Source organism: Botryllus schlosseri, chromosome 10 (genome assembly GCF_051294905.1).
Source record: "Botryllus schlosseri isolate E-star chromosome 10, Bs_hap1, whole genome shotgun sequence".
NCBI classification, from domain to species: domain Eukaryota; kingdom Metazoa; phylum Chordata; class Ascidiacea; order Stolidobranchia; family Styelidae; genus Botryllus; species Botryllus schlosseri.
In genome coordinates, this window is record NC_137245.1 from 8,980,500 (window position 1) to 8,995,064 (window position 14,565).

The window sequence follows — 14,565 nt, forward strand, 5'->3', positions numbered from 1 at the left end:
GATCTAATAATTAGGCCATATTTGTGTGAATACTTTCCAAAAAAGATATTGTATGAGCCTACGGACGATTACCACCCGATATAGCCGACGTATATGATATGGGATGTTTGGAACCGTAAAATGGTCGGTGCAACAGTTATAGTGCGTAAGTATTTCGAGGAGGAGCTATATTTACTATATATACTATAGCAAAGGAGCTATATTTACCCTCTAGTTTCAGTTGTCAATGTCAATCCACTATGACGTCACAATTGAATATTAGTGACGTCGTCACTTCAAAACATAACAATTGGTAAAATCCTGTTTTAGACATGCGGGTTGTTTTGAACGTGTTTGTTTTGAATCGATTTTTGTTTTAAATGCAAGCCTACATCCTCTAGTTGTTTGCTGAAAATATGGGTTACATTATAGAGCAGTGATTCTCAGCCTTTTTCTCTTCGCGGACCCCTTTTGGACAGTCACGGACCCCCGCTTAGCCCCAATAGTTTTTGTTCAAATTCAGCTCAATTATCGCGCAACCGTAATCTGTCTGGTGCGAATAATTACTGTAGGTTACTTGTAAATGGCAACAAAATGTCTTTTCTTGAAAATCACATCATACTATTTATGTAGAAATTGGAAAGACTTTTATTATTTCAAAGCAAATTCAGTAGCTGCATTTCTTGAAATGCGTGATCGTGTCTTGAAAATCCGCGCTTTTGATTTGACAGGAACGAGTGCTGAAGATCCATCTCCACAAAGGTAGTTGGTGTCGAATGTAATAATAACGTGTAACGCTTCCGACGACACGTTTTGGTATGATCGCAACATACCAAAATTGAGAAACAGATTTTTCATTGAACATAAAACGCCCAGCCTGATTGTTTCTTTCTAGCAGTTAATCTTTCGGTTATTCTGATTTAGTGGTTATGTATATCACAGGAGAAAATGGATTATTGCAAACATTTCGAAGTCGCCCAGCTTGACCTAACCACCCCAACTTTTTTAATTTTCCTCAAACCCCAACAAAACACCTCTAAACAAAAAAATTGTTGTATTTGTAAATTAAAAGGAGTTTGCGCAGTAGGATATTTCATCTAAGACGGCCAATCTGTAGATGTGAGTTCTGAATTTTTAGCTGTTTAAGCGAAACTGTGATTTACCTAACTTAATGAAATACAAATTAGGTTATCAAATTCATAGGTTTCGCGGACCCCCTGAAAATGTTTCATCGGTTAAGATCCACTGCTATAGATATTGTATTTACACCAATGTTGGTTCGACGGTTTTTAATGCCAGAATTTATGACCAACGAAAAGAATATCGTAGAAATTAGGGTTATCTGTCTTTTAGCGTTTTAAACGCCATGTGGCACTGAAAACCAAATTTAGCTGAATTCTCACATCAATGCTGTAATTGGTATTTCATTGAAATGATATCTTATGCTCTTTTCGCAATTAGGCCTATACATAAGTGGTCCCCATTCTAGAGATCCCGACCGCTGTGGGCTGGTTTGTCTATTTCCGAGGGATCAAGGAAACTTAAATACCAAAGACTATTACAATATTGCCAATTAACAGGATGTTATCGGCGGCTAATTTCTAAAACTTTAAAATCATTTTAACCCCAGAATGCACACAAGAAAAAACTTAAGTAACGCTAATGGGTTCTAACCAAGTCACTAGGCTCCGAGTCACAAGTCAACCCCACTTTTATAGTTTTGGCTCGAGTCAAGTTGAGTCATTTTCAATTCACCACCGAGTCAAGTCCGAGTCCAAGTCAACGATCAGATGGTCAAGTCCGAGTACTTGGTATTATGACTCGAGTCCAAGTCCAAGTAATTGTGTTGACTACTTAGTTTCCAGTTAAAGTCTTGTTGAACCCACTTTTCATAACTGTTTTGTGATATCGAATGGTTCGCATTTATAATATACTAATTTTCTTCACTTTTAGCAGTTTCTGGTCGCATTTTCAAGTACGAGTACCAATAGACGAAATCCCAATACTGTGGTTACTTTACTACTCTCCGAGATTACAATGAAATGTCGGTCTTGGCCGTCTGGGTCTCGAGCAATGTTCCCTCTAATTTCTGACGAGTCTGCGCACACTCACCAACTCACTGCGCAGACCCTTGGACAACAGTGCGTAACGACTAAAAAAAAGGTCAGCAGTTCGGATTTTTTGTGCGCAAGTTAAATCTTCTGTGCGCAGAGACCTTGTCAGCACTGCGCATTTGCGCACGTGCGCAGCTTAGAGGGAACATTGGTCTCGAGTCATATGACTTGGTTCGAGTCATGCGAAATGACTCGAGTCCAAGTCGAGTCAATATAAAGATCGACTCGAGTCGAGTCAAAACACAGATTGACTCGAGTCGAGTCATTTCCGCATTTTGCGAAAATTACTCTAGTCAAGTCGAGTCATCGAAAAATCGTGACTCAAGTCGGACTCGAGTCATTACAACCCTGACATTTAGAGCTGCGATGTCGAGCAGATTGTCAAAGACAACTAGAGGGCCATCAGCGGGTTTGTCGTTTGCAAGTAGGCTATATGTTTGAACCATTTGTTCAACCAAGTCCACACCAATCCTTGTCTCGTTATTGGAAGCGAAAGTGTTAACAAGCCATAAGCAACGTTTTTTTTGTCAATTTTCTGTGCTGGGTCGAAATGACCTCTGTTTTGCACTCTCGAGGTATTTAATGAAAAATGTATTTTTCTTATCAAAGGTAAAATGTTACAGAATAACTGTTTTCTCATCATATATAAGTATAAATGGCTAACAAAGTGAAGAAAATTCAGGAGTTAATTCGCAAGATGCGCAAAGCAGTTATGATGAATGCACCGTTTGGGTCATTTTGACCACTGTTATGCATTCTAGGGTTAAAATAAAAAAACGACCTTTGATGAATGCGAACCCGGTAAACAAGGTATCAAATCCGCCAGAGCGACATTCGCGCCACCTATGAGTCATAAGTAGATCATTTTTTACCCTAAAAACGGAAGATCTCGACCTAAAAAATCAAAATTTTGACATTTTTTGGTCTTAAAAAGCTTAGTTTTGACCAAATAATGACCTAACGCAGGGTCGGGCAAACTACGGCCCGCAACGCCATTCTGTGCGGCCCGCGAGAGTCTAAAGAAGCTTATAAAAATACTGATAAAATGCCTACTAAAATCGGATTGATGCAGGGACTTGATCAAACTTTTTCTTATATTTCGCCATGATAATTCTACAGCAGTGGTTCTCAAACTGGGTGGCACACACCCCTTGGGGGCGTGAAAGCATCCGAAGGGGGGCACGAAGCTGATCTCAACGTGCGTCGCGCGATTTACATCAAATTCATGATTATTGCTCTGTATTTAGGCTGAATTTCATATTTGGAAATCTCTCATCCGCAGTCGTAACCGTCCATGCCATCGAACTATCCGTTAGCTTTGGTAGCATCCTGGTTGGGTTTTGTGATATGACGATAAGGCTAGGGGCGCGAAATCTTAAGGGCGCGAAATCATAAGGGAGGCGTGTATTAAAAAGTTTGAGAAAAACACTCTACTAAGGTAAATACTTCCTATATTGATTTTTGTATGTTAAATTTCTAGCGCGACAGCCCGATCTCAAGGCCTACGCAGTTTGATATGTTTCAACTGCTAAACATCACAGAAATCCTAAACGAGATAATTCGACATGAATCGGATCCCGAGTTTGATTTCAGATTGGTCACTACAGTTTTTATTATTTCAGTGATGCTTATAATAAACGATTCGAGCGTGCCGTAGGTAGATTGTTCATCTGTATGCGTAAAATTAGCGTACACATAGTAGAAGCGTATTTGAAGCTAACTTGGTTACGATGCTGCCAGCATTGTGTGTCCTGGAACTGAACCAAAAGTGGAATTAGTAAATCTATGAACAGATCGCTGCTCACAGATTTAAATTTCAATCCTTTTCCAAGAATCGGGACAAGCGACTTTCATCTCTATAGTTTTGACAAATTGGTTACTGAGGTCGACCAGCCTATGAAATCTCGCCACTGTTTCCGACGCGTGTACGATATCAAAGCAATGTTTGTTTTCTTTTAAATAAGCATATATATTATCTCCATGTCCTCACTATATCATCGAATACCGATATTGCGTTTTGGTTTATAATCCCAATTTTATATAGTGCGGCCCGCGAATGGATTTAGATGTTGAATGCGGCCCGCGAGCTCAAAAGTTTGCCCACCCCAGACCTACCGTATCACAATTACGTGTTTTTCCACATAATATTAGAATTGTACTACTTATCTTCATTTCTGGTTCGAATTGTCTGTCCTTACGAAGTAGTTTGGCCTGAAAAATCTCTTTTGACTCGAAAACTGTCAAATGATTTCATGAAAAAACGTGATTTTAACAAAATCCGACCATAGGAAGAATTCCAGTAGTTACATCACCCATTATGATAGAAATGATTAAAACCTGATGTAGTACAACGAAAGATACTTTCCTACGTTCTCGAGTAGAAAGTGTCTGTCCTGCCTATGTAGCTTACCAAGAATATAGAAAGGAAGTTCAACAGCAGCAGTTGTTGGCTGGCAACACTGAAGTTGTGAATATACTGCTGGTGACACAACGTGTTGCTTCATTCTGACAATGCTGTCTACATCACAATTTTCCATCATGCGCTTCTTGATATAACAACCATGCAATGTCCAAGCATTCTTGCTTCAGTTAGGATATCACCGACAGTGCAAGCATCTACAATAAAACGAAAGGAGATTGCAAAAAAACTTTTGACTTTGTAAACAATTTGGACAATTTGTTGACGCAACGCTACTATTTTCACTAAATTTTTGACTTATTTTGACTTGTCAAAAAACCACCCTAGTGATACGTCAAAATAAGTCAATTTTGAGAAGTCGTGGGTCGATAAGTCCACGAAGTTACGTTCATTATCATCCGATATATTTTACATCAGGGTGTCAAAGTCGAATTGCGTCGCGGGCCGGATGTCAGCCTTCAAATCGCTCGCGGGTCGGACCAGTTATTTGATACCAAAATGTTACCTCGCGCCCTTGCTTTTCAGATGAATACTTGACTAAGCATATATCCACGGATCAGAGGGGTTTTAGGCTGATTTTGCAAGGCGCAACACTTTTATTTGCGAACGATTGAATTGGAAAAAATGCGATGATTGTCTGGTTGAATACAGTTAACAACCGATAAGACAGTGGCGCTGTCGATATAACTTGGCATATATTTATTTCTATATGCTCCCTTTGCTTTAGTCGTAATCTGGCGTTAGCCCTATGTACGCGTTGTGAGGAATAGGCCTACAAGATATTCAATTGTAAACGTGGACATTGGATTTTGGTTCATTATTAATAAATCGCCAGTCGGATTTCCCTTACGTCCGGGGACCTATTGGGTAACACGTGACACAGCAGTACGACCATAGATGTTTGAATTATATGTTAGTGTAACAAATATATTTTCCATGTAAACCGCATATACCGGTAACGGTTCGGCATTGGCGTTTTCGCTTCTGTGAATAACTACTTTTTGGTCCATCTTTCTATAAAACTCTGAACTCAGTGTGCAGTTTTTGCCTTATCGAAATCGGGTGTCAATGTCACCGACTTGAGTGGCAACTAGAGTGAAACCACAACGCGGTAGTCCGGTGGTTCTAATTTGGCATTTGAACATGAACATGCTTGAACATGAACATGCTCGACATTTGTTGTCTTGAGGGAATATTTTATGGATGAATTTCCAGCAAAAAATCTAATCATTAGCTACAAATGTGCATGATAATATAAGATTTTTTCAATCAACTCAGAATGGCTTCACTGGCCGGATGAAATCGTCTGGTGGGCTGGATGCGGCCCGCCGGCCGTATGTTTGACATCCCCGTTTTACACCCTTCACTACGACGCATGGCACTATACAAGTTTCTTCTTGCCGCATGGTCTAGCATTCCAAAATAACGATATATAGCATGGGTGGGCAGAAGTGCTTCATGCGCGAGCCGCCTATAAAAAGTTTTAGCTTTAAAACAGCCACAACACGAAAATTAAAAAAATACGATTTCATGACGTCACAAGGAAATGCAGCCTATAGGCTATCGAATGAATTTTATTGTTGTGTGGTGATACGATTCGTCTCCACCTGGGCTGGAAGGTGCTTGAAATCAGGCTGATACGACGTCTAAGCAGATCGGAGCTGCTACTTCAAGTGCTAGATGATTTCGGCTCGGTAATCTCGATGACATTTTCTAGGTCAAACTCAGCAGTTATCGCTAGCCTTTGCACTACAAATAGAAAAGCCGTATTCATATTCACCATTGCTCGCCCTGAAATGATTGTGACCTGCGCTTGCGTAAGTAATTCTCAAGTTCATTGTTGGACACAATCATTTATCATTGATTGATGACTAGGAACTATTGTTGCGGGCGAAACGTTTGTGAACTCGATTCGAGAGTTAATTGCAAAGCTCCAACACTGTAGTGCCACCTTACCTTAAATTTCACAAGTCTTGCGTAAACAATAAGGAAAGAAACAAGACAACAATACGTATTGTTAAGACCTGATAAAATACACCAATTTATAATCAGGTGAAAACTATCTAGCAAAATGTCGAAATGCATGTGCGTTCTGCAAATGTCGAAATGCATGTGCGTTGTGCAATCATTAAAAAGACGCTATCAAAGGCTGAAAGAGCCGCATGCGGCTAGCGAGCCGCAGTTTACCCACCCCTGATATATAGGCTAAGCAGCTTGCGTGTCGCAGAATCATTCGCGAGGTTTACCGCTCTCACATAAGAAGGAACACGTCGATATTTTATCTCCATCGTAATGAAGGGTAAACGATAGGATAAAGTAGACCGACCGGTGTAATAATATCGGGTCATCTACTGCCTTGCGTAAATAGTGATTACTGATTAAAATCGCCTAGGGCCCTACATCCTTGATTTCGCGAATAACGCGCGTCCCCTGAACCCTCGACGCAGATCTCATCTGGGACTACCCTGCCTGTGTATGACAAAATGAACGAAGGCTCACACCAACGTATTCGAAATGATTGCAATAACAGAAAAAGGTTTTTGACCACTACAAGCATAAACATGAACTAATGCCACACATACCTAGCCTACATGTTAGTAAGCAGTGCCTGGACAGAAAAAATGTGATCACGATTTCCCATGCCAAAAGAAAGGATAATCGATTCGATTAGTTGAACGTAAACGCCACTCCTTAATCTTCATTTCCGCACGCCCGAATTTTAATCAGAGCAATTCGCATTACGTTGCTGTCCGAAGGACTTAAGGGCGGAGGTAGTTCTTCCCACGTATTATCGGGTGGCCGACACTTCCATAAGACCATCGAGTTCTTCGCGGTGCGTCCAACCATGTAAAGCTCACCATCCAGCGCAAAGGCGTCATAAAATGGCGGTTGAGAAGAAGCCACTGAAATTTCGCTCTTCGGACTGTCTGCAGCCGTCATGTCTGTGCTTATGACAGAGATTTCACCTCCGTTAACGACAGCCAGCTTTTCATTCACGAATGCCAATCCGAATGAAGTGGGGAAAGCATCGGGCAAACGCGCTGCTACATATGTCCATTGATCTCGAGCTGTAGAGTAATACTCTATACTCCCCTTGTAGTCCCCATCAGCTGCGCCTCCCGCGACATAAATCCGTCCTCCACCGACACAACTCGCAAAAGAGGAACGGCTATATAACATTCGTGGAATCAAGTGCCATGTACCGCCGCCTGCATATACTTCGACACTGTTCCTAGCTGAAATGCACATTTCGTGTTGTGAGTAAGGCAGAACGAACGCTCATCTACTGTTCCAAAAATGTCCGATATTTCCAAAAAAACTCATCGTCAGGTGCACTTGGAAAAGAACAATAACTAAAGCACAGCTTTCATAGCTCGGCCATGTTTCATAATCTTGCCTCGCGGTTGCTGACGATACATATATTTATATATCTATTGAACTAGCATCAATAGAGTCCCACACAGCTAGATAATTTCAGTTTCTTAATTTGACTGATTACATCGAAATGCCGTAATGTAATTCTAGTATCATTTGTTGAATGTTTCAATGCTCTTATCTTAATTTTAATCTATTTTTCGGTTTTCCGGAAATGCTGCAGGAGAACTGCGTTGTACGAATCAGCCAAGCTTGGAGTAGGCTAAAGACGTTTGCCAATCCCATGCTTACGAGAATGATCTCGGACTTGAAAATAATTGAACCGAATTTTAGGTGTATTTCGAATTCGAAATTTAGTTCAATTTAGAAGTATTTACGAATTGTGTAATTCTAATTCTAATATAATTGAGACTAAGCAAAAATGTCGCTATATTTCCAATTTAATTTGGAATGCTCGTAATTTTCTAGTTGTGAAGGTCTGGTGGGAGTATGCAGCTGAATGAGCAATGTTGCTTTGTTACTCAAATGAATCTAATCAGGACTAATTAAGTTGCCGACTCCCAAGAACCACCATTAATGGCACAAATACTAGTGATATATGTATACATATATACGGCATGATGATATGCGGTCATTTACTACCGTCGATATTTGCGAAGACTGATCAACGGATCTTATGCAAGAACTGTATCTCCAGCGTACCTGAGGTCTTTAGGCTATGAAAATTGGCAGTGGGGTAGGGTGATCATCAACACCACCTTCCTAGGCTCAGCACTCACTTATCAACTCGTGTTCAGCACCCCTGTCTGTTCCTTCCCCACCAATCGCGTACAATACACCTTGGAGGACGACGGCGCAGAAATCTGCCCTGGTGTTCTTCATGGCACTTCGAGGTTTCCAATGCCCCAAGTATCGGTTATACGTGGACACGCTCTTTTCGTACCTTATTTGTACGCCGCCACTAGTACCAGGCTTCTCCACAACACCGCCCAAGACCCAAATCGCGTCGTCTCTAGTTGCAACTGCGAAGCGCGTTCTGGGAACAAGATGTGTTGACGACATTAGGACCTATGTAATAGGGGTGTACCTATGTAATAGGGGTGTTCAAAGATGACTTTTTTCCAAAATTGTGCTGGTCCCTTGATAAAATTGACAAGTTACCTAATTAAAGGCTCCGCGCAAAATTTGGTTCAATTCCAACCATTGGCCAGATTGCTACAAGACAATAAAGTTTTTTATTTATATAAAAATAACTAAAAGTTCAACATTTTCCGAGCGCCCAATAAGATTGCTAGGATGTCTAGAAAAACGATGCTCATATTTTTTTTATTTTTTTTTTAGGGGTAACCGGGAGGAACCGCAGTAAACCTCCCCCCCCCCCCCCCCCGTTGACGCTTGTGACAGCCCCTTGGGTTTGCACCAAGGTACTATTGCCACAAGCGCCCGTAATAGGGCACTTAAGAGTCGTAGGACTCAAAAGCACCCATCAAGGGTTTGCTTCCGTTTGCTTCTTTTACCTTCAAAAGTTTCTTCCTTTTTAGGTGCAAACGGCTGGCACAAGTAGGCTTAGGCTGGGGGCGTCTGCGGCCACTTGTCCCGCCGCCACCGTACTTGTGCCTGGGATACTGCCCCGTCAAGCGGTTTCAGATCCCGGGGTCGGAATATGAAGGCCAAAGGCCATACTCTTCCTGGGTGTGAGAGTGATTAGAAGTATCGGTTGTACCGCTAGGGTTTCGCACCGCCCAGCGTCCAGTAAGGCGATGCTTACCTTAATACAACCAAATACTGAAAACCAATTTCATGGGAGGGGGAACATAATTTTGAAATTTATTTTATTTATTTTTATATAATAAATAAAAAAACTTTCCTTTCTTGTAGCAATTCGGCTATCAGTAAGAATTGAACTAAATTTGGTGTGCAGTCTTCTATTAGGTACCTTAACAATTTTATCAAGTAGCCAGCACAATACGAGAAAAAAGTCATTTTTGAACATCCCTATGTAACAAATTATCAACGGTAACAGACGGCACCTTTTAGGTCCATCCATGAAGCTGCGCGCCTGCGACCATTTCTTTGCTTCGAAATCATAGCGTTGAAAATCATTGGTCACTGTAGGAGATCTTTTTGTACCGCCTCCGACGACTCCAAGCATGTACAAGTTGTATGATTTACAACTGCATTCTGTACGAATAAAAAGTAGCACTGATGAATCAATGGTATCCGTGAGACTCTGTGCTACAAATATGAAAGATAAAAGTGGTGAACTATTTTTTCCAGGCCTGTGGAGTCGGAGTAGAGTTGGAGATGGGCATTTTTTCGCTTAATGGAGTCGAAGTCGGAGTCTCTTTCTAGCATGCCTTGGAGTCGGGAGTCGTGAAAACTATAGGGACTGGAGTCGAGAGTCGTGGAAAAATACCGACTGGAGTCGGAGTCGAAGTTTGTGAAAATGAGCGCGACTCCGATTCCGACTCCAACTTCTTTATTATGAAAACAACCGCTTCCAACTCTATCCATAAATTACTAATATTAACCAGAATATGATTTTACACACCATCTATCACTGTTATTATTAAATATATTGATATAATGTGACATTTTTGCAAATTGCAATTCAGTTGCATAGAGGAAGAAAATTCGCAATATGCATCTTCGCGATGCAGTCACAAATTGATGCAATATTTGGAATTATACCGTGATAACTATGACAGGGTAAATAATACATACATACAGATTGCATGCATCGTCTGGTTTTGTAAGATTGTTCAATTGATGTAAATGTAACCAAACGCTGCTTCCTATTTGACAAAATTAGAAATATAGACAAAATTAGAAATATTTGTGATGTATCTGAGCTGGTTGGGTAGAACGAATGATCAAGAAAGACTGCAAGTCCTAGTACTTGCATACTTGACCAAGTGCATGTAAATTGACATATGCTATTTGACTACTTCCCGAATTTCGTTGCTAGCCCATATCTACAAGTAGTGAGAGTGTGTGTGCTTGTAATCAGTATAGTGTGTAATGAGAAAATTAATAAGTTTTTCCGTATTCGTTGCTGACTCACACACAAGAGCTAAACTCCGATTGTTTTATCTGTATTTTATAGATACATGATTGGATCTATGTCATCGGTGAATGATTCATACAGATTAGGGAGAGCAGTGCTGGGATGACTCGAGTAAACATTTTCGTATGACTCGACTCGACTTGACCCGGCGCTTCCGAAATGTGGATTGACTTGCGACTCGGGGCAAAATTTACAAGTCAATTTCAAGTCATCAAGTATAAACAGTGTCGATTAAATAACCGTATCTTACGTGTGTTCAGATTGACCGCGATACGCCGGTGTCACTTGTGTATATATCCAGTTATTTTAATCCATTTAATTCAGATTGCTCAACGAAAAAAAAAAAGGAAAACCAAAAAATATTTCATTTATAGTATTACTTTCCGTTTTCTGTTATCCTTTTCTCGCCAATACAAGATTGAAACGGACACTGTATCAGCTAAAGTAAACATGTCCCTCACTAGCATGAAAATAAATTGGTTTGAGAACATCGTTCAGACTGTGGAAAATCACGGTTGCATTCATGAATGGGATGCTTATTTCCGTAGAATAAGATTCGCAAATATATAAAACATAAACGGTTAGCTAATAGAGTTGGTGACCTGTTTCTTATCGCTTTAGCCATATTCAGACTCCGGCTATCCATATAGCCCTCTTTTCGCCAACTGATCCGCGTACAAGCGGTGCCTTACAAAAGCCCAAAAGAGGGTCGTTCGTGCTACAAGTCGGCAGATATCGAATCTTATCATGGAATATCGACCTGGTGTAATCACTATCACAATCGAAAAAACAATTTAAGGTCACAAAAATCCAGAGGTGGTCAGTAACAAAGTACTTCTACTTTTCGAAAGTACTTAAGTAGTTTTCCTCTACTTCTGGTACTTACTCAAGTAGATCTGATTTTCTCTACTTCTACTTCTACTTTGTGATATTTCGTGATCCACTTACTTACTTTTCGCCATTTTCAGTTTGTCAAGTAGAAGTAGTTTAATCCCCCAATACGAAAGAGAGCCTGAGCAATTTCGGGGCTGTTTTCGCGGAGTACTAACATTTAATATTCATAAAAGTCAAGTAAAGCCCAGGAATTTTGTTGCGCTTCGCGAACAGTAGTTATGGAGCGACAAATATGTTTTCACGAAAGTACTAGTGAATATAACTTATGTACCGGATTTCTTATGGTTCCGCTCACACCGCATTGTCGCCCATATCAAATATTTCATCACAGTAAATATGGCCCACTATAATAACGTTTGAAACTACCGCTTCGCAATCTAGCAATTACTTATCCTGTCGTTTTCTAGCAGCCCATGACGTGTCCTGCTAATCTGGAAAATCCAGCTTTTTGGAACGTTACACCTTTGGTCACCTTTGCTCACCTTTGAAGCGTAATGTACAAAAGACATGAAATATATTTTCCGCATTTAGAAGTGGTATTTGTATTTCACATTTAATTCCGAGCATGATACTTGAGTATCATACTTTGGGATCTAAATACTTTCAGTTCTTTTGTCTGTAGAACATACATGTTGAAGCATAAAAGCAAGTGTAGTAATGCCTTTATTCTCGGAAAATAAAGATACACTATGGATAAATTTTACAATCCTCAATATTTGTCATTACCGTATACCGGTCACGAAAAGTGTTAAAACATTATCCAATACAACTTCTCCGTATTGCTCTTCGCCTAAACTAGGGGCCTTAAGATATTGGGTAGGGCGCCATGCCACGGGGTCTTCTTGTAAACAAAGAGTTAGTATCGCATTTTCATATAACTACTATAATTTGCATCCCATGATGCGAAAGAATGCTTATTCTGTCAAAAATTGATACTTCCTTCCTGGGATGCATCAATACGTATCAAGCTCTCTGCACCTTCCGCATAGCTCAATTTGCAGATTTTGACAGTCCATGCGAACGAATTAAGACTGTTTTCAAAACTACTTACTAACTTGAGTACTTTTAAAGTCGGTCAATTCTACTTCTATTTCAAGTAGTTTTAGGTGGCTCATGGAAAAAGTACTTCTACTCGTATTTGAGTAGATTTCTTCATCGCTACTTCTTCTACTTGAGTAGCTTTCTTGACTACTTTGACCACCTCTGCAAAAATCATCAACGCAGGTTATATAAGTAGCTATCACATACCACAATTCAAGGTAGGTATGGATGGCCAATACATAACAGCTACAACAGTAAGGGAGTGTATTTGCTTCGCATTACGTATTGACCGTCGCTACTATACAATTCATACAGCAGTGTCGGTTTCCGAAATCGATAGCGCGTTTCACTCTGCTGCGATTGTCCGCTTGTTAGCGAATAGTGAGCAAGGCAGATCCGATTGTGCCTCATCTGGCTATTGTTTCTCTGCGTTGGCATTGTAGATAATAAAGCCGAATTTCACATTCCTTGGCGATTTTGAGGGGTTTCAGTATAATTGCTGATATTCGGATTTTCGAAAACGGTGCGACAATAGCGTTTGATTGATACCATTTATTACGAATTCCGAGCAGTTTATGATGAATTGCATTGTCCCAGGTGAGGCACGACCCGCCCCTGCCTCACCTGCACCTCACCTATCCTTTCGCGACGTATTTTTTGAAAAATAAATATGACAATTGCTGATGTTACATGAAAAAATGCTCAAATTTGGTTATTCATGAACATAATCACTGAAGGTGATCACAATTTTCCTTTACTCATCCTGGCGACAGGTGAGGCACTGTCTCACTTGCCTTTCCTGACCGCACGTCACTGCCATACATGTGGTGGATTTCTTTCTTGATGTTGAGTAATTGCTGGCCAAGATGACAGCAGAGAGTCGCCAAATATTCCAAACGGAAATATGAATATTTCGATCATACTGTTGTAACGAAGCAAATAAAATCAAAAAAGCAAGGTGCATTCTATTTAGTGTTGAATTTCTTTTTGTGCTGCCAGCGCCATGCAGAGAGTAGTCCGAATTGAAATGCAAGGTATTTCCACCAAAGATCTTTTGTGAAAAATTAAAATTCATGAAGGTTCACAGTGCAGAACATACCAAGGCTCATTTGCTAACACCAACCTTCAACTTTCTGAGGTTCACACACCGAACGCGAACGTGAACCTCGGATTCATACCATCTCTGGTACCTACTATAGTGGCACTCGTACCACAGATTGAGAACCACCGGGTTATATGATTATGATTATCAGATAAGTTATCCATACACACCACGCTGTTTGGTCATCGCTCGTTTTCTGTGAGAATCCTCATCAGCAGAACCCGGATGGCGGTGCCTCTTGCGATTAGATGGTCCTGCACTTGCCATAATGCAAGCATGAAAGAACGGAATCTTCAACGGTAAATACACTTGGAACAGTATGAAAAAGTATCAGTATCAGTAATCAGTATCAGTATAAGTAACGTATCAGTAATAGTATGTTGTCAGTTGTTATGTATTGCGATGATATCGCAATAGAAACCGGTATGCGGTTAAACATTTTGACAGGTATATGATCAATTGGTTACTTTGACGCTTCAATTATGTGGTGGCCACTAATTTGGTTGTGCTATGTGCCGTGCCGAACTATTATCCGAGTAAGAGCTACGAGAGCTCATGATCTGTGTCGCGCTGG

General features: G+C 40.5%; 1 protein-coding gene across 1 annotated transcript; it reads right to left on the reverse strand.

Moving 5' to 3' along the window:
* Positions 1–7,021: 7,021 nt before the first annotated feature.
* Positions 7,022–14,565, reverse strand: LOC145448952 (kelch-like protein 35). The gene is made up of 4 exons (XM_080327409.1): positions 14,162–14,565; positions 9,918–10,068; positions 8,667–8,923; positions 7,022–7,748 (listed from the first exon to the last, which is right to left on the reverse strand). Exons 1-4 carry the CDS (start codon positions 14,256–14,258, stop codon positions 7,204–7,206), a joined length of 1,050 nt encoding a protein of 349 aa, XP_080183535.1. The 5' UTR covers positions 14,259–14,565; the 3' UTR covers positions 7,022–7,203.